This window comes from Ipomoea triloba, chromosome 6, assembly GCF_003576645.1.
Source record: "Ipomoea triloba cultivar NCNSP0323 chromosome 6, ASM357664v1".
Taxonomy (NCBI): Eukaryota; Viridiplantae; Streptophyta; class Magnoliopsida; order Solanales; family Convolvulaceae; genus Ipomoea; species Ipomoea triloba.
Genome location: NC_044921.1, coordinates 17,006,602 through 17,025,774, shown reverse-complemented (window position 1 = coordinate 17,025,774; position 19,173 = coordinate 17,006,602). Strand labels below are relative to the sequence as shown.

General features: G+C 34.6%; 1 protein-coding gene and 2 long non-coding RNA genes across 5 annotated transcripts; all 3 read right to left on the bottom strand.

The window, feature by feature from the left end:
- Nucleotides 1-246: 246 nt before the first annotated feature.
- LOC116023572 lies at nucleotides 247-4,550 on the bottom strand. The gene is made up of 4 exons (XM_031264574.1): nucleotides 4,448-4,550; nucleotides 2,736-3,227; nucleotides 1,125-1,616; nucleotides 247-647 (listed from the first exon to the last, which is right to left on the bottom strand). The coding sequence occupies exons 1-4, from the start codon at nucleotides 4,548-4,550 to the stop codon at nucleotides 247-249; spliced, it is 1,488 nt and encodes a 495-aa protein (XP_031120434.1).
- Nucleotides 4,551-10,866: 6,316 nt separating this feature from the next.
- LOC116022618 lies at nucleotides 10,867-13,134 on the bottom strand. 2 transcript variants are annotated; one of them, XR_004099243.1, is made up of 3 exons: nucleotides 12,844-13,134; nucleotides 11,982-12,072; nucleotides 10,867-11,433 (listed from the first exon to the last, which is right to left on the bottom strand). It is a non-coding gene; the product is annotated as an uncharacterized LOC116022618 (long non-coding RNA). The 2 variants fall into 2 exon arrangements; XR_004099242.1 differs by having other exon boundaries at nucleotides 10,894-12,072; nucleotides 12,844-13,133.
- A 4,860-nt stretch (nucleotides 13,135-17,994) lies between these two features.
- Nucleotides 17,995-19,120, bottom strand: LOC116022621. 2 transcript variants are annotated; one of them, XR_004099247.1, is made up of 3 exons: nucleotides 19,053-19,120; nucleotides 18,466-18,509; nucleotides 17,995-18,325 (listed from the first exon to the last, which is right to left on the bottom strand). It is a non-coding gene; the product is annotated as an uncharacterized LOC116022621 (long non-coding RNA). The 2 variants fall into 2 exon arrangements; XR_004099246.1 differs by lacking the exon at nucleotides 19,053-19,120 and having other exon boundaries at nucleotides 18,466-18,653.
- Nucleotides 19,121-19,173: the final 53 nt, after the last annotated feature.

The window sequence follows — 19,173 nt, the reverse complement described above, 5'->3', positions numbered from 1 at the left end:
GTTGTCGATCGCCACTATCACATACTTTTTGCGTCCGGCTGCCATCGGGAATGCTCCGATCAGGTCTACACCCCACCTTGCAAAAGGTATTACTTCGCTCACTAGTTGATAGTAGGTGGCTGGTCGACCGGGTAACCTGTGAAATTCTTGACAAGTGGCGCATCGTCGAACGTATTGCTCGCAATCCAGGTTGATCGAAGGCCAATAGTAACCCATCAGAATGATCTTTTGCGCGAGTGTTCTCGGTCATTGATGAGCAGAACAAATCCCCTCATGAACTTCTTCCATCACAACTTTTGCCTCGTCGCTGGTTAAACACCGGAGAAGCGGTCCGCCGTATGATCTTTTGTAGAGCCTATCATCAACCAATTGGAAACATGGTGCCCTTAACTTAACTTTCTTTGCCCGGGAGGAGTCGTCCGGTAGAGTGCCGTTGGCGATGTAATTCTTCAAGTCGTACATCCAATCTGGCTCGTTGGCGATGTAATTCTTCAAGTCGTACATCCAATCTGGCTCGCCTATCTCAACCGTCTTCAAGTCGTACATCCAATCTGGCTCGCCTATCTCAACCGATCGGACTTCTATGACATCAATGCTTGGCGCTTCAATTTCTTCAATGCGTGCAATCTTGGACACGTATTCAGGAGCTTCTTGAGTCAACTTGGAGAGCATGTCAGCGTCCGTGTTCTCCATCCTTGATACTTGGATCAGCTCGTATTTTTTGAATTGTTGCAACAATTCGAGCGCAATATCCTTGTACTGTATCATTCGATCTTCCTTTGCATCGATCATGCTGGATAGCTGTCCGATTATCAACCGGGAGTCTGACCGTGCCCTTAACCGTTCGGCCTTCATCTGTTTAGCCAGTCGCAACCCGCCTATGAGTGCCTCGTATTCTGCTTCGTTGTTGGTAGGTTGAAATTTGAAAATCAAGGCTTGATAAATCTTGAAGCCCTCGGGAAATTTGAAAATCAAGGCTTGATAAATCTTGAAGCCCTCGGGAAATTTGAAAATCAAGGCTTGATAAATCTTGAAGCCCTCGGGGGATGTGAGCATCAAGGCTTGATAAATCTTGAAGCCCTCGGGGGATGTGAGCACAATTCCACCCCCACATCCCTTCTTACTTGACGACCCATCAGTAGAAACTTCCCACCATGGTTCTTCTAGGGCAGTCGGTCGGTCAGGTTCCGGATCGCATGCGGTGCATTCGACGATGAAATCAGCCAATGCTTGACCCTTGATGGCAGGACGGGGCTTATACTCAATCGCGAACTGGGTGAGCATCATGGCCCATTTGATCAATCGCCTTGATGATGTTGGATTCCTGAGGATCGTCCCCAACGGTTGATCGGTTAGCACTACTATCGGGTGAGCTTGGAAGTAAGCTGCAAGTCTTCTGGCCGTCACCCAGAGCGCCAACGCGGTCTTCTCAAATTTTGTGTACCTCAGCTCTGCTCCTTGAAGAGCTTTGCTCACGTAGTAGATCGGCTTCTGAATTCCCTTAGCTTCTTCACGGACAAGCACGGAACTGACCGCTCGGTCGGACACGGCCAAAAGCCCATCAGTAGGGTTTTGTGGTGAGGGGTCCTCTTCACATATCACTGATGGAAGAAGACCTTTCGAATATGATTGGCACTCAAAAGCATATACCAAATTTTTGGGCTTTAAATTGATAATTTATTTTAAAGTAATTATTTTCTTTTACAATTAAAATTATAGTAATACTTATAAATTGCTTTGTAAGTTGATAGAATATAATAATACAATTTAACTTTTCTGTATCAACTATAACATACTACATTTAATTACTTAAAGTCTCAAGTTGAAATTTCTTAACATAAAGATGCATATTATATTATATTTAAGGCAAAAACTTGTGTGGGACCGTCTAAGAGTTTCAATAGAGGGGTTGGATATTTGATTGATGAGGTCAAAGATCCGACCCGTCTCACATATTGAGACCCGTTAGACGATGTCACACAAGTGGGCAAATTATACTGTGCACCTTGGTGCACATAGCAATGTGCAATGTGCACCACGTACCTAAACGACGTCGTTTTGAGCATTGTAAACTAATCGTCCGTTTTTTTTGGAAATCACGTTTCCCGTATCGGCCGGTCATGTATTTATGTTAATATTCTGTGTATTCCAGGCAATCATTCTGTGTATTTTAGGCAACCGTTCTGTGTATTATAGGCAACCGTTATGTGTATTCATGTTAGTAACACATGTTGTGATTTCATGTTAGTAACACATGTTGTGATGTGTTTGTGCATTTGAATGTTTAGGAGGATGTGTTCTGTGTATTTTGTGTAAATATTATGTGTATTCATGTTATTAACACAAGTTGTGATGTGTTTGTGCATTCGAATGTTAGGAGGATGAGTTTTGTGTATTTTGCGTCAATATTCTGTGTATTATGGGCAAACATTATGTGTATTCTAGGCAAACGTTCTGTGTATTCTATATAATGATTATGTGTATTATAGATAATGAATTCCCTAGAGTCATTCGCGTCCACTAACATCTGTGTATTTTGTGTCAATATTCTGTGTATTCTGGGCAAACATTCTGTGTATTCTAGGCAAACGTTCTGTGTATTATAGATAATGATTATGTGTATTATAGATAATGAATTCCCTGAGTCATTCNTTGAAATTTGAAAATCAAGGCTTGATAAATCTTGAAGCCCTCGGGGGATGTGAGCACAATTCCACCCCCACATCCCTTCTTACTTGACGACCCATCAGTAGAAACTTCCCACCATGGTTCTTCTAGGGCAGTCGGTCGGTCAGGTTCCGGATCGCATGCGGTGCATTCGACGATGAAATCAGCCAATGCTTGACCCTTGATGGCAGGACGGGGCTTATACTCAATCGCGAACTGGGTGAGCATCATGGCCCATTTGATCAATCGCCTTGATGATGTTGGATTCCTGAGGATCGTCCCCAACGGTTGATCGGTTAGCACTACTATCGGGTGAGCTTGGAAGTAAGCTGCAAGTCTTCTGGCCGTCACCCAGAGCGCCAACGCGGTCTTCTCAAATTTTGTGTACCTCAGCTCTGCTCCTTGAAGAGCTTTGCTCACGTAGTAGATCGGCTTCTGAATTCCCTTAGCTTCTTCACGGACAAGCACGGAACTGACCGCTCGGTCGGACACGGCCAAAAGCCCATCAGTAGGGTTTTGTGGTGAGGGGTCCTCTTCACATATCACTGATGGAAGAAGACCTTTCGAATATGATTGGCACTCAAAAGCATATACCAAATTTTTGGGCTTTAAATTGATAATTTATTTTAAAGTAATTATTTTCTTTTACAATTAAAATTATAGTAATACTTATAAATTGCTTTGTAAGTTGATAGAATATAATAATACAATTTAACTTTTCTGTATCAACTATAACATACTACATTTAATTACTTAAAGTCTCAAGTTGAAATTTCTTAACATAAAGATGCATATTATATTATATTTAAGGCAAAAACTTGTGTGGGACCGTCTAAGAGTTTCAATAGAGGGGTTGGATATTTGATTGATGAGGTCAAAGATCCGACCCGTCTCACATATTGAGACCCGTTAGACGATGTCACACAAGTGGGCAAATTATACTGTGCACCTTGGTGCACATAGCAATGTGCAATGTGCACCACGTACCTAAACGACGTCGTTTTGAGCATTGTAAACTAATCGTCCGTTTTTTTTGGAAATCACGTTTCCCGTATCGGCCGGTCATGTATTTATGTTAATATTCTGTGTATTCCAGGCAATCATTCTGTGTATTTTAGGCAACCGTTCTGTGTATTATAGGCAACCGTTATGTGTATTCATGTTAGTAACACATGTTGTGATTTCATGTTAGTAACACATGTTGTGATGTGTTTGTGCATTTGAATGTTTAGGAGGATGTGTTCTGTGTATTTTGTGTAAATATTATGTGTATTCATGTTATTAACACAAGTTGTGATGTGTTTGTGCATTCGAATGTTAGGAGGATGAGTTTTGTGTATTTTGCGTCAATATTCTGTGTATTATGGGCAAACATTATGTGTATTCTAGGCAAACGTTCTGTGTATTCTATATAATGATTATGTGTATTATAGATAATGAATTCCCTAGAGTCATTCGCGTCCACTAACATCTGTGTATTTTGTGTCAATATTCTGTGTATTCTGGGCAAACATTCTGTGTATTCTAGGCAAACGTTCTGTGTATTATAGATAATGATTATGTGTATTATAGATAATGAATTCCCTGAGTCATTCGCGTCCGCGTCTACTAACACCGAAACGACGTCGTTTTACGTACGTGGTGCACATTGCTATGTGCACCGTGGTGCAGGGTATAACGATTGACACAAGTGTTACCCTATATTTTAAGGAAAAGTCTGTAGTAATATAAGTACTCAGGCCAATCAAGTAGGCAAATTATACCATGGACCAGGATATACCTTGCATTATAGATCCTGATCCATAAATAACCTTCAGATTTTGGATCTGTAATTGATACATTCTGTACCTGCAGTTGACAATTTCTGTACCTGTAGCTGTCATATTATGTGTCAGCAATTATCAAGTTATTTGTTTACGGAACTGTAAACTGTAAGTATAGGATGTGTTAAATGAAGGTACACAATTTTTATATTAGGTTTCACAATGCAATATGAACCCCGGTCCATATAGTATGACATACAATTGAATCAAGTACCAACACCTTAAAATTGTTATTATTATATACATTTTTTAATTATTTTGATTAACTTTTGAAAAACTCTTCTTACCCCTCCTAATTTTTTCCTTCCTAAATTATCTCCATGACATGACTTCTAATTATTGGATGCCATGAATTGGTGGCCTCCACTAACTTTTAATAAAAAAGTAAAATAACCAATCAAATAATGACATGTCAAGAGAAAAAAAACATTGAGGGGAGAATTTTTAGGGGTGGCATTACTCTTAACTTTTACCATTTGACTACAGTTTAAATAATTAAAAAGTTGTCGCGTAAAAAAAATGAGGACTAATCTAAGCCGTCCACCATGGTATGGTTTATCAATGACTGAGGGTTTTAGTAAAAACAAAAATACGGGTCAACTTTATAATTATTAAAAAAATTTAAGAGTATGGTTCATCTTATAATTATTGCAAATTTAAAAATTTAATAATGGTAAGATCCTAGCATTTGATTTCTACGATGAAGAGTTTAGAAGTGTCCACACTTTTTACAATGAGAGATGTTCTCACCTAAACTGGCAAATTTTATTGTGGATCATCGTCTATGTAGCATCATGAACCATGAAGTATGTAACATTTTAATTACACTTCAGTTTCATTTAAAAATATTGTTATGTTTTTAGTTAATTTTCCTTTCACACTAGTCTATTGACTCTGTTACAATGTAGTATGTCTGAAACACAACGAGCCAACACGAGCCAACGCCCCCACTGGGGGTCGAACTTGTGACCTCTCACTTGGGAGGGCCACAACTATGCTGCTTGACCACAAAGCCTTTGGCAATATATGTTATTGTATGACTCTGAATTTTAGTTTCATTTTCCATGCAAACTTAGTTTCATTATTGTAATACTAAAGTATCATTTTAATTATAATATATTTTTTTTGACAATAATGTGCTTTATTTTTTAGTTTCATTTTCTACACACTAGTTTCATTATAGTAACATTAAAGTATAATTTTAATTCTACTACAGTTTCACTCGACGATCATGGTCCACACAGCGATGTGTGGACCAAGGTCCATCTTGCATTGTAGACCTTGGTCCAAACGACGCCAATTTATATTGATTTTTAACTAGTGCATCATATTTATTATTTAACAGCATTATCATGTATTATGTTCATAATATTTGTTCTATATCTCCACAAATCTAAATCTTAATCTCCATAAAACTAAACTAAATGTACATCATATATATATATATATATATATATATATATATATATATATATATATATATTCCATTCACTCTATAGTATGTTTATAATGTTCCTTCTATATGTTCATAAAAACAGAGCTTAATATACATATATAAACATTATACTACAGACAAATCATGTTTAATAACATTCATCTCGTACTATGTGCATAATATTTGTTCTATATGCCTAATTGTCTATAAATCTAAACATTGATATCTATAAACATTAAACTAAATGTGCATCATGTGTACTTTCACTCACTCTATAGTAGGTTCGTAATTTTCATTTTATATGTTAATAAAAACAAAGCTTAATGTACATGAACATTATATTATAGATGCATAATGTCAAATAACATTCATTCTGTACTATGTTCATAATATTTATTTTATATGCCAATAAACTTAAATCTTAATGTTCATAAACATTAAACTAAATATACATTATATGTATTTCCATTCACTTTGTTCATAATAATGTTCCATCTATATGTTCATAAAAATAAAATTTAATGTACATAAACATTACACTAGAGTACTCCCAAAAAAATAAACATTACACTAGAGTAATGAATTTACATACCTATAGATTTATTTTTTTAAAAAAATTAAAAATATATCAATATGAGTGTAATTTAAAAGATCTTAATTAGAATTTTTTAATAATATATTTTTTAATGTTAATTTTATGTAAAAAAAGAAAAAAACTAATTTTAAATTAAAAAAAAAGTTATAAGATTTTTTTTAAAAGGGATTAGTTGGGTGCATGTTGTGCTAATATATATTAGTTGTAGTTATTCTCCACTATGATTTATAGCTTGATTTTTTAATAAAAATTCCTATAGGTTTATAAATATTATAGAAGCATTTATATCAGTGAAATATTATTTGATTGAATATCAAAATTACTATTAAGAGACTATTCATCTACTCTTTCAAATGACTATTCTTCTATTATATTGAAAAAAGATCAAATGACATTTTTAATTATCAACTATAGTGACGTTGTTACATTTAATCCTATTATTTTAATTTTATCTAATTACATCATTAACTTTTGTTTGTTTGTCACAATTAATCTCTATTTAAATTTTTGTCACGCTTAATAAAAATGGTTAGCATGTAATACAACTTCATTAAATAAAAACGAATTAATTCTGAATTCAGTCATGTAACTATTACTCATTTTCAAATTTAGTCATTGACTTTAAAACTACTAAATTTAGTCCTTAATTATTAAATCATTTCCAATTGTAATATATTGTTAGCTTTCAGTGATGGCCATTATGTCAATTTTATTAGTCTAGTAATCCTAATTTCAACCTCAATAACAGTTTACACATTAAAAAAAACAAAACAAAAAACTTATAGTGGATTACAAATGAAAATGATTCAATATTGAAAGACTAAATTTAGTAAATTTAAAAGCCAATTACTAAAATTATAAATAAGTGATAATCAAAAGAATAAATTCAAAATTAAATTAATATAAAACATCTAAAAAATGATATAATTTAAAAGTTGAAACTGCATTATTACCACCTAAAAAAATGAATGGATGAGGTGGCAATCGTTATATCGTGGACCACGGTGCACATAGCAATGTGCACCCTAATCCAAAACGACGTCGTTTCAATGTTAGTGGACGCAGACGCGAATGACTTCAGGGAATTCATTACGTACAAAACATATAATCATTATCCAGAAAACACAGAACGTTTGCCTAGAATACACAGAATGTTTGCCCAGAATACACAGAATATTAACACAAAATACACAGAACTCATTATCCTATCATTCGAATGCACAAACACATCACAACCTGTGTTAATAACATGAATACACAAAATATTGACACAAAATACACAGAACTCATCCTCCTAAACATTCGAATGCACAAACACATCACAACATGTGTTACTAACATGAATACACAGAACGGTTAATACACAGAACGATTACCTAGAATACACAGAATATTAACATAAATACACAGACCGACCGAAACGGAAAATGTGATTCCAAAAAAAAGGACGGTTAATTTACAATGCTCAAAACGACGTCGTTTACGTACGTGGTGCACGGTATAATTTGCCAATGAGGTGGTCATTGAACCTTACTGCGTATTTTCTAAAAAGATGCCAAATTTGCTTTCATAGATCTTGTCCATACAAATTGTGTGAACATCTACATGAAAATCTTGCATCTATGCTTTTTTCTTGACATTACATTTCAAATCTAAGAAAAATTATAAAGATTAAGAAAATCAACAACTCAATCCAATAACCAATTCTCTAACTTACTAGTGATATAAATTCAATATAACTCTGATTGGGATGCAACTCAAACCTAAAATTTTCCTAATGGAAGAAATTAAACCACAAGGTACTTGTCATATTTAATATTTGAGAATTAAAAAAAACAAATAAAATGTGATAATTTTTTCAAATTTGTTCTTTAAAAAAGCAATAAATTGAAACTAATATAAAAAAGTTAGTGGAAATAAAAAGGTATTATTGAAAAAGAAAAATCTTATTTCCACTAAAAGAATGTTAGGCAAATAAAGTAATACAAAAAGAGTACCATTTACACAATTTAATTCCCCTTTTCTTTTCATGGGCACAAAATATTGTGTATTTTTGTTTCAAAAAAAAAAAGTTTAGATTTAAAATATACACAAAATACACTATTGCAACTACATGTTTCAAAGTGCCTCGGTATTGAATTATTACTTTGTTAGTCTCATGTGTGTGTATATATATATATATAAATGAGTTCTCGTGCGGTTGACCTTCTTCAGTGGGCGGTTGTGCTGTTAGTGCGTAATTTTCCTTCTTAAGGTATATAATTTGTATACTTAAGGTGTGTCAATGTTGAAACTTAAGGTGAGTAAACCTAAAGCTTAAGGTGTGCGTTTTTCCTTCTTAAGGTGCGCCATTTTAAAACCTTAGATGCGTGGTTTGTGTTCTTAAGATGCATGATTTGTGTACTTAAGATGCGTTATTTGTGTACTTAAGATGCGTTATTTGTGTACTTAAAGTGCGTCGGCTTAAAGCTTTAGGTGCGCATGGTTTGTATTTTTAAGGTGCTTTGTTTGTGTGCTTATAGTGCGTGGTTTGTGTACTTAAGATGTGCCATTGTAATGCTTTAGGTGCATAACCATACAACCGCACGGAAAACCTTCTCCGTACCTGAACCCTTCCGTATATATATATATAGCTCCTTAATCAGGTGAGAATCATGCCCCAGGTGAGAACGTGCGGACAAATTCAAACCATTGATCTAATAGATCTAACAGTTCAAAATAAACAAAACTTTGTAATATTTATGAAAATGACCCTGCTCATTTTTTACTTCATTTCTCTTCCATCAGATCTTCCAAATTAATGGTTCAGATTTGTCCACAAGTTCTCACCTAGGGAGTTGTTCTCGGATGATTAGGATTCAAGGACCTATATATAGGGTCATGCTAGTACGACTCCTTGTTCCCATACGGACATGCAGATTCATCTAGACTATTAGATGCGCTCAGATCAATAGTTGAAAAGAAATAAAGATGAAAAAATACGATAACAATTTTATAATTTTGTGCATCATGTATAGAGCACTTATATACTCTTTTGCTTATTTTCCTTAAAATTTTCTTAATTATTTTTATTTAATAATAGTGCAATAATAATCTTAATATTATAAAAATTAAATTAAAAATAACTTCAATCAAATCCAATCAAGTCTCATTAACTAAATCGCACGTGAAAATGGGACGGGATGAGGAGTAATAAAGTAATACGGGAGTATCATTTACACAATCTACCCCACTTATTACCTTTTTCTTTTCTTGGGCACAAAAAATTGCGTAATGTTTTTCCGTACAACTATATTTATTTTCGATATATCTAAGAAAAGGTAGAGATAAAAACACGTGATATGTTACCTTAAAGTTACGTATTGCTATTTGCTCGCTCAACTACAAAAATTTTTGAATGACATGTATGCCTACGACACATTACTAAATCTTCCACCCCACAAAGGTGGGTACAAAATAAATAGTTTTCTGAGAAATCTAGGTAATCACACAGAGTAAATGAGCATGCTGAATAACGAGCTTGGTTGATGTAAATAGTCGTGCATTCTCGTCCCTTAAGAAAAGTCAAGAGTTCGAACCCTATCTTATTGAGCTAACACTAGCTTAAAAGTGTCTCTCACAGTTAAGGCTTCCCATTTTATTGAACCGACACGGGCTTAAAAGTGTCTCTTACAGTTAAAGCTTCTCCATGTTATTGAACCGACACGGACTTAAAAGTGCCTCTTACAGTTAAAACTTACAGTTACTCAGAACATCTCGTGGTCTAAAAAAAAGAAAAAAAAAAAGAGCATGCCACATGAATCACCATTGATATTCATTGAAAAAAAGAAAAAGAAAAAAAGCAACCAAAAGAAGAATCTCTATCTTGAAAGTGACCAACACTCTTTACTTTAAACTGATGCTGATCACATTGAGACAACTTAGATCACGGCAACAAAAACAAGGACAATTTGATTGGTCCAGCTTACTATATTTCTTGACTACGTTTGCAAAAGGAATGTGATACCAGATTCCTCAGACCTTCACATCATCATCCCTAGTAAGCAAAGATTCCCTCCTCCCTGGCAATTTTGTAATTTCCTACTATCATCCTCTCATGGTACTTCCCTCCTATGTCATGGGGATCACATTTCCCTCCCAATTTCATGGCTTTTTTCTCTTTAAAAGGTAATTTTATACCCATCAAACATACATTCCCAATGGTAAAAGTTTTACCTTAGTCAACCAACCAAAACAATGCACCGCATAAACCGGAATACATGCAATATTACTCTATGACCGATAACTACTAGATATGCAGTTCAACTATCAACTTAGCATTCAGTCTCATGCAAAAGGTCATGTTCTTGTTGATCATAAATATAAATAGTAAATGTGCAGTCCAACTATCAGCTATGTCTGACTAAATAAAAGTTGTGTGCATTGTTTATATTGATATATTCCATTTCCAAACTCTTATAAATATCCAATACATCACAAAGTCTAAGATTCAATGCACTACGCGGATCAACACGAAACTCTTCCTCCTCAAAGAATTACTTGTGACAATGAAAGAGGATGGAATTTGATTCTTGCATTTGTCATCTGAACTATGATCAGTGAACAAACAAGAATAAGGCTGTGAACATTTATTCTAATGAAATGCCAACACTAGTCATACCTCTGTTCACAAGCACGATGTGCCCTGTGCGACAAGACATGAGCAGCAGTCTCGGAATCATATACCCCCTTAAAGCATAGCACATCTAACTTCAAAACCACATAGAGTGCTACTGGAAAAGGAAACTGAACCAACACTATAGAGTTCTTATTGTAGAGTTACAAATTTTGTTCTGAAACATTACACCGCAACTGTGGAAGAGCTATTACCTAATAAATATCAAAAGCATGATGATTTACATCCATATAGGTGCCTGACACAAGACAAAAAAGGGAATGCATAAACAAAAAAGTGATTAAAATAATAATTCAGGAAGCTTGACAAACCACTCGTTTGTACAGTTTGGGACAACCAACAAAATCCATTTCTTAAAAATAAGGTAGCAAAGGCATTCAATGATAGAACGGATTCTTGAATGAAAGTCATAAATCTATATAGACCAAATGAGCAACTTGTGACAGAATGCATAAAATAACATGCACATGAAAGATGCATAAATTCCCTGCAACGCTTCAACTATTATTCAAAAATTGATTATCCAATATGCCATAGTAATCACAATTTTAGCTTAAAAGTGTCGTACTTTGAAAAGAAATTGCCATACAGAAAAATCTCATGCCGACCTTACTAATATCAAGAGTCAAGTTAACAGCAACATCAGATGGATAGCAAATGTTTATTAGAAACATACAAAAAGGTTTGCATCAGAAATTGCAGAACTCCATTTTATACCCAATTCTAAAGTTGGTGCAAATATTATTTCACATATCTTTGTGCATTTAAAGATATCCTCGTACTTACAACTAGAAACTGATGTTTGCTACATATATATAGTATTATCCGCATCTCAATTAATAACAGGAAGGAGAAAACAAGGTTTTCCATAAATGACCTGCATTCAATGGAAGACAAAAATAAGCATTTTTTGCCATGAATTCTGCAGATTTATTGATGCACAACAAGCAAATTAAGAAAGGTATCACAATTATCATATGAGAAAGACAGATAAAATCATTGTAACCTGTTAAATTAAAACACAATGTAATAATTAATAACTTGGCCAACAAAATCTGCAAACCACAAGAGCAAGATAAATAAAACTGTGAATTTTTTACCAGAAACAAAAAGATAATGAATAAACTAACCTATCTCAAAGAAGGTACTGGATACAGGGTTGTCTTAGTAAATCTAGATGAACTAAAATCTAGCCACAAAAATTCTAGCAATCTTATAACCAAAAACATCATTATCATAGCTATAGCCAAAATAATTAAAAATGAAGTCTCAACCAAACTCCTATAACCCTTTTTCATATACACAACAATTCCATAGCTCCCAAAGAAAAATAAACTATACAATTTGTTCTTTAAACATCAATACCAAACCAAAAAAAAGTAAAAAACTAGAAATATGAAATATGTAGGCAAGCAAAGAGGGGTAAAGCGCTGGATGCAGAGGTTTATCGATCGATTCCTGTTATCCTTTGGGTTTCAGGAACAGATCGATTAACCGCTGCCTCCAGTGTCTCAACCATCCCCACCACACAAAAACAGAATTATTAATAATAAAAAAAAAAAAGCAAAAACTTAAAAACTTAAAAACCATAGAAAAGCAATGGAGCTGATCTCAAAACACTCGCATATCAACTCAGATCTGAACTCACATTACAGCCAATAGATCCCTAACACATACATATATCCATCACCCGCAAAAGTCCGAAATACATCTCTCATATATTATACATAATATACGCCAAAATACGGAAGCTCTCGTATACAGAACTGTATAGTTTCATAATAATATCGGCTATGGAGTAGGGATTGGCAGAATTTACAAGTTGATATTTGGGTGAAGCGATCAAAGAGAGAGATGAAAACAAGGGGAAATTGTGGCAAGGCGTTAGGTTCTGTGGGTTATGGAATCCGGTGAGACCTGTCGCCTAAATATAGACACGAGCCGTGGACAAACTGTTTTCTTATAAACAAAAAAAATTGTTCTTAATTTTACTTGTCTGCTAATCTATAATTCTATATGTATTAATATATAAAATAAGGTTCATATGAAAACTCGTGAAATGAGTTAAATATTCATTCTCATCAATAAAAGAAAGGGAAAAGTGTCAAATTGACCCCTTAAGTCAGGTTGATAATGCAATTAGGCCTCATAAGTGACAAAAACTTCATTCAAGTCTTCTAAATCGGTAAAATTGTTCAATTAAGTCTAAGTTGACTTGTTTATCAGGTCAAATTTGTAAGGTGTTGACACATGTCCTTTTTTATTTTATTTTTTAAAACAAATATTTGGATTTATTAAAAATATTTTTTTTTGCAAACAAAATATTATTTATTATAAATAAAAAATAAATAATATTTAAAAAAAAATAGCGGCGGCAACGTGAACACCTCTCCCTCGCTGCGCGAACACCGTCGTAGCCACCACAACAATTGTCCCTCTCCTCACCGGCAAACTGAGATGCGGCAGGCGTGAACGGCAAAGCTTGAGCGATGGTCGATCTAGTTCATCTCTGGCGGCGAGGTCGACAGAGCAGCATGCGGCGAGAACTGGTTCTTCCTTCAACGTCGAACTGGCAGCGACGACGATGGCAGGGTACAGCTCCGTCTCTCTCTCCCTCCGGCGGACGTGCGAGACGAAGAAGAAGAATATGGTAAACCGGTAGACGAAGAATGCGAGAATGTGAGAACTTGTTCTTCCATGGCTGCAGTTGTTTTTTTGTTTTTTGTTATATATATAGACTGGTGTAAACCGCACCGACTGCACGGGAAGGCACGACCACACCTGATTATGATCATATATATATATATATATATATATATGATCATAATCAGGTGTGGTCGTGCCTTCCCGTGCAGTCGGTGCGGTTTACACCAGTCTATATATATAACAAAAAACAAAAAAACAACTGCAGCCATGGAAGAACAAGTTCTCACATTCTCGCATTCTTCGTCTACCGGTTTACCATATTCTTCTTCTTCGTCTCGCACGTCCGCCGGAGGGAGAGAGAGACGGAGCTGTACCCTGCCATCGTCGTCGCTGCCAGTTCGACGTTGAAGGAAGAACCAGTTCTCGCCGCATGCTGCTCTGTCGACCTCGCCGCCAGAGATGAACTAGATCGACCATCGCTCAAGCTTTGCCGTTCACGCCTGCCGCATCTCAGTTTGCCGGTGAGGAGAGGGACAATTGTTGTGGTGGCTACGACGGTGTTCGCGCAGCGAGGGAGAGGTGTTCACGTTGCCGCCGCTATTTTTTTTTAAATATTATTTATTTTTTATTTATAATAAATAATATTTTGTTTGCAAAAAAAAATATTTTTAATAAATCCAAATATTTGTTTTAAAAAATAAAATAAAAAAGGACATGTGTCAACACCTTACAAATTTGACCTGATAAACAAGTCAACTTAGACTTAATTGAACAATTTTACCGATTTAGAAGACTTGAAAAACGACGTCGTTTCAATGTTAGTGGACGCGACGCGAATGACTTCAGGGAATTCATTACGTACAAAACATATAATCATTATCTAGAATACACAGAACGTTTGCCTAGAATACACAGAATGTTTGCCCAGAATACACAGAATATTAACACAAATACACAGAACTCATTTCCTATCATTCGAATGCACAAACACATCACAACCTGTGTTAATAACATGAATACACAAAATATTGACACAAAATACACAGAACTCATCCTCCTAAACATTCGAATGCACAAACACATCACAACATGTGTTACTAACATGAATACACAGAACGTTAAATACACAGAACGATTACCTAGAATACACAGAATATTAACATAAATACACAGACCGACCGAAACGGAAAATGTGATTCCAAAAAAAAGGACGGTTATTTACAATGCTCAAAACGACGTCGTTTACGTACGTGGTGCACGGTATAATTTGCCAATGAGGTGGTCATTGAACCTTACTGCGTATTTTCTAAAAAGATGCCAAATTTGCTTTCATAGATCTTGTCCATACAAATTGTGTGAACATCTACATGAAAATCTTGCATCTATGCTTTTTTCTTGACATTACATTTCAAATCTAAGAAAAATTATAAAGATTAAGAAAATCAACAACTCAATCCAATAACCAATTCTCTAACTTACTAGTGATATAAATTCAATATAACTCTGATTGGGATGCAACTCAAACCTAAAATTTTCCTAATGGAAGAAATTAAACCACAAGGTACTTGTCATATTTAATATTTGAGAATTAAAAAAAACAAATAAATGTGATAATTTTTTCAAATTTGTTCTTTAAAAAAGCAATAAATTGAAACTAATATAAAAAAGTTAGTGGAAATAAAAAGGTATTATTGAAAAAGAAAAATCTTATTTCCACTAAAAGAATGTTAGGCAAATAAAGTAATACAAAAAGAGTACCATTTACACAATTTAATTCCCCTTTTCTTTTCATGGGCACAAAATATTGTGTATTTTTGTTTCAAAAAAAAAAGTTTAGATTTAAAATATACACAAAATACACTATTGCAACTACATGTTTCAAAGTGCCTCGTATTGAATTATTACTTTGTTAGTCTCATGTGTGTGTATATATATATATATAAATGAGTTCTCGTGCGGTTGACCTTCTTCAGTGGGCGGTTGTGCTGTTAGTGCGTAATTTTCCTTCTTAAGGTATATAATTTGTATACTTAAGGTGTGTCAATGTTGAAACTTAAGGTGAGTAAACCTAAAGCTTAAGGTGTGCGTTTTTCCTTCTTAAGGTGCGCATTTTAAAACCTTAGATGCGTGGTTTGTGTTCTTAAGATGCATGATTTGTGTACTTAAGATGCGTTATTTGTGTACTTAAGATGCGTTATTTGTGTACTTAAAGTGCGTCGGCTTAAAGCTTTAGGTGCGCATGGTTTGTATTTTTAAGGTGCTTTGTTTGTGTGCTTATAGTGCGTGGTTTGTGTACTTAAGATGTGCCATTGTAATGCTTTAGGTGCATAACCATACAACCGCACGGAAAACCTTCTCCGTACCTGAACCCTTCCGTATATATATATATAGCTCCTTAATCAGGTGAGAATCATGCCCAGGTGAGAACGTGCGGACAAAATTCAAACCATTGATCTAATAGATCTAACAGTTCAAAATAAACAAAACTTTGTAATATTTATGAAAATGACCCTGCTCATTTTTTACTTCATTTCTCTTCCATCAGATCTTCCAAATTAATGGTTCAGATTTGTCCACAAGTTCTCACCTAGGGAGTTGTTCTCGGATGATTAGGATTCAAGGACCTATATATAGGGTCATGCTAGTACGACTCCTTGTTCCCATACGGACATGCAGATTCATCTAGACTATTAGATGCGCTCAGATCAATAGTTGAAAAGAAATAAAGATGAAAAAATACGATAACAATTTTATAATTTTGTGCATCATGTATAGAGCACTTATATACTCTTTTGCTTATTTTCCTTAAAATTTTCTTAATTATTTTTATTTAATAAATAGTGCAATAATAATCTTAATATTATAAAAATTAAATTAAAAATAACTTCAATCAAATCCAATCAAGTCTCATTAACTAAATCGCACGTGAAAATGGGACGGGATGAGGAGTAATAAAGTAATACGGGAGTATCATTTACACAATCTACCCACTTATTACCTTTTTCTTTTCTTGGGCACAAAAAATTGCGTAATGTTTTTCCGTACAACTATATTTATTTTCGATATATCTAAGAAAAGGTAGAGATAAAAAACACGTGATATGTTACCTTAAAGTTACGTATTGCTATTTGCTCGCTCAACTACAAAAATTTTTGAATGACATGTATGCCTACGACACATTACTAAATCTTCCACCCCACAAAGGTGGGTACAAAATAAATAGTTTTCTGAGAATCTAGGTAATCACACAGAGTAAATGAGCATGCTGAATAACGAGCTGGTTGATGTAAATAGTCGTGCATTCTCGTCCCTTAAGAAAAGTCAAGAGTTCGAACCCTATCTTATTGAGCTAACACTAGCTTAAAAGTGTCTCTCACAGTTAAGGCTTCCCATTTTATTGAACCGACACGGGCTTAAAAGTGTCTCTTACAGTTAAAGCTTCTCCATGTTATTGAACCGACACGGACTTAAAAGTGCCTCTTACAGTTAAAACTTACAGTTACTCAGAACATCTCGTGGTCTAAAAAAAAGAAAAAAAAAAAGAGCATGCCACATGAATCACCATTGATATTCATTGAAAAAAAGAAAAAAAAAAAAAGCAACCAAAAGAAGAATCTCTATCTTGAAAGTGACCAACACTCTTTACTTTAAACTGATGCTGATCACATTGAGACAACTTAGATCACGGCAACAAAAACAAGGACAATTTGATTGGTCCAGCTTACTATATTTCTTGACTACGTTTGCAAAAGGAATGTGATACCAGATTCCTCAGACCTTCACATCATCATCCTAGTAAGCAAAGATTCCCTCCTCCCTGGCAATTTTGTAATTTCCTACTATCATCCTCTCATGGTACTTCCCTCCTATGTCATGGGGATCACATTTCCCTCCCAATTTCATGGCTTTTTTCTCTTTAAAAGGTAATTTTATACCCATCAAACATACATTCCCAATGGTAAAAGTTTTACCTTAGTCAACCAACCAAAACAATGCACCGCATAAACCGGAATACATGCAATATTACTCTATGACCGATAACTACTAGATATGCAGTTCAACTATCAACTTAGCATTCAGTCTCATGCAAAAGGTCATGTTCTTGTTGATCATAAATATAAATAGTAAATGTGCAGTCCAACTATCAGCTATGTCTGACTAAATAAAAGTTGTGTGCATTGTTTATATTGATATATTCCATTTCCAAACTCTTATAAATATCCAATACATCACAAAGTCTAAGATTCAATGCACTACGCGGATCAACACGAAACTCTTCCTCCTCAAAGAATTACTTGTGACAATGAAAGAGGATGGAATTTGATTCTTGCATTTGTCATCTGAACTATGATCAGTGAACAAACAAGAATAAGGCTGTGAACATTTATTCTAATGAAATGCCAACACTAGTCATACCTCTGTTCACAAGCACGATGTGCCCTGTGCGACAAGACATGAGCAGCAGTCTCGGAATCATATACCCCCTTAAAGCATAGCACATCTAACTTCAAAACCACATAGAGTGTACTGGAAAAGGAAACTGAACCAACACTATAGAGTTCTTATTGTAGAGTTACAAATTTTGTTCTGAAACATTACACCGCAACTGTGGAAGAGCTATTACCTAATAAATATCAAAAGCATGATGATTTACATCCATATAGGTGCCTGACACAAGACAAAAAAGGGAATGCATAAACAAAAAAGTGATTAAAATAATAATTCAGGAAGCTTGACAAACCACTCGTTTGTACAGTTTGGGACAACCAACAAAATCCATTTCTTAAAAATAAGGTAGCAAAGGCATTCAATGATAGAAGGATTCTTGAATGAAAGTCATAAATCTATATAGACCAAATGAGCAACTTGTGACAGAATGCATAAAATAACATGCACATGAAAGATGCATAAATTCCCTGCAACGCTTCAACTATTATTCAAAAATTGATTATCCAATATGCCATGTAATCACAATTTTAGCTTAAAAGTGTCGTACTTTGAAAAGAAATTGCCATACAGAAAAATCTCATGCCGACTTACTAATATCAAGGAGTCAAGTTAACAGCAACATCAGATGGATAGCAAATGTTTATTAGAAACATACAAAAAGGTTTGCATCAGAAATGCAGAACTCCATTTTATACCCAATTCTAAAGTTGGTGCAAATATTATTTCACATATCTTTGCATTTAAAGATATCCTCGTACTTACAACTAGAAACTGATGTTTGCTACATATATATAGTATTATCCGCATCTCAATTAATAACAGGAAGGAGAAAACAGGTTTTCCATAAATGACCTGCATTCAATGGTTGCCATGAATTTTTTTG

Coding starts and splice junctions, on each gene's coding strand:
- LOC116023572 (XM_031264574.1), bottom strand. CDS start 4,550: ATGACAGCTACAGGTACAGAAATTGTCAACTGCAGGTACAGAATGTAT. Junction 3,228..4,447: donor ATCAGGATCTATAATGCAAG/GTATATCCTGGT, acceptor CATATTCGAAAG/GTCTTCTTCCATCAGTGATA. Junction 648..1,124: donor TTCTACTGATGGGTCGTCAA/GTAAGAAGGGAT, acceptor TGACTCAAGAAG/CTCCTGAATACGTGTCCAAG.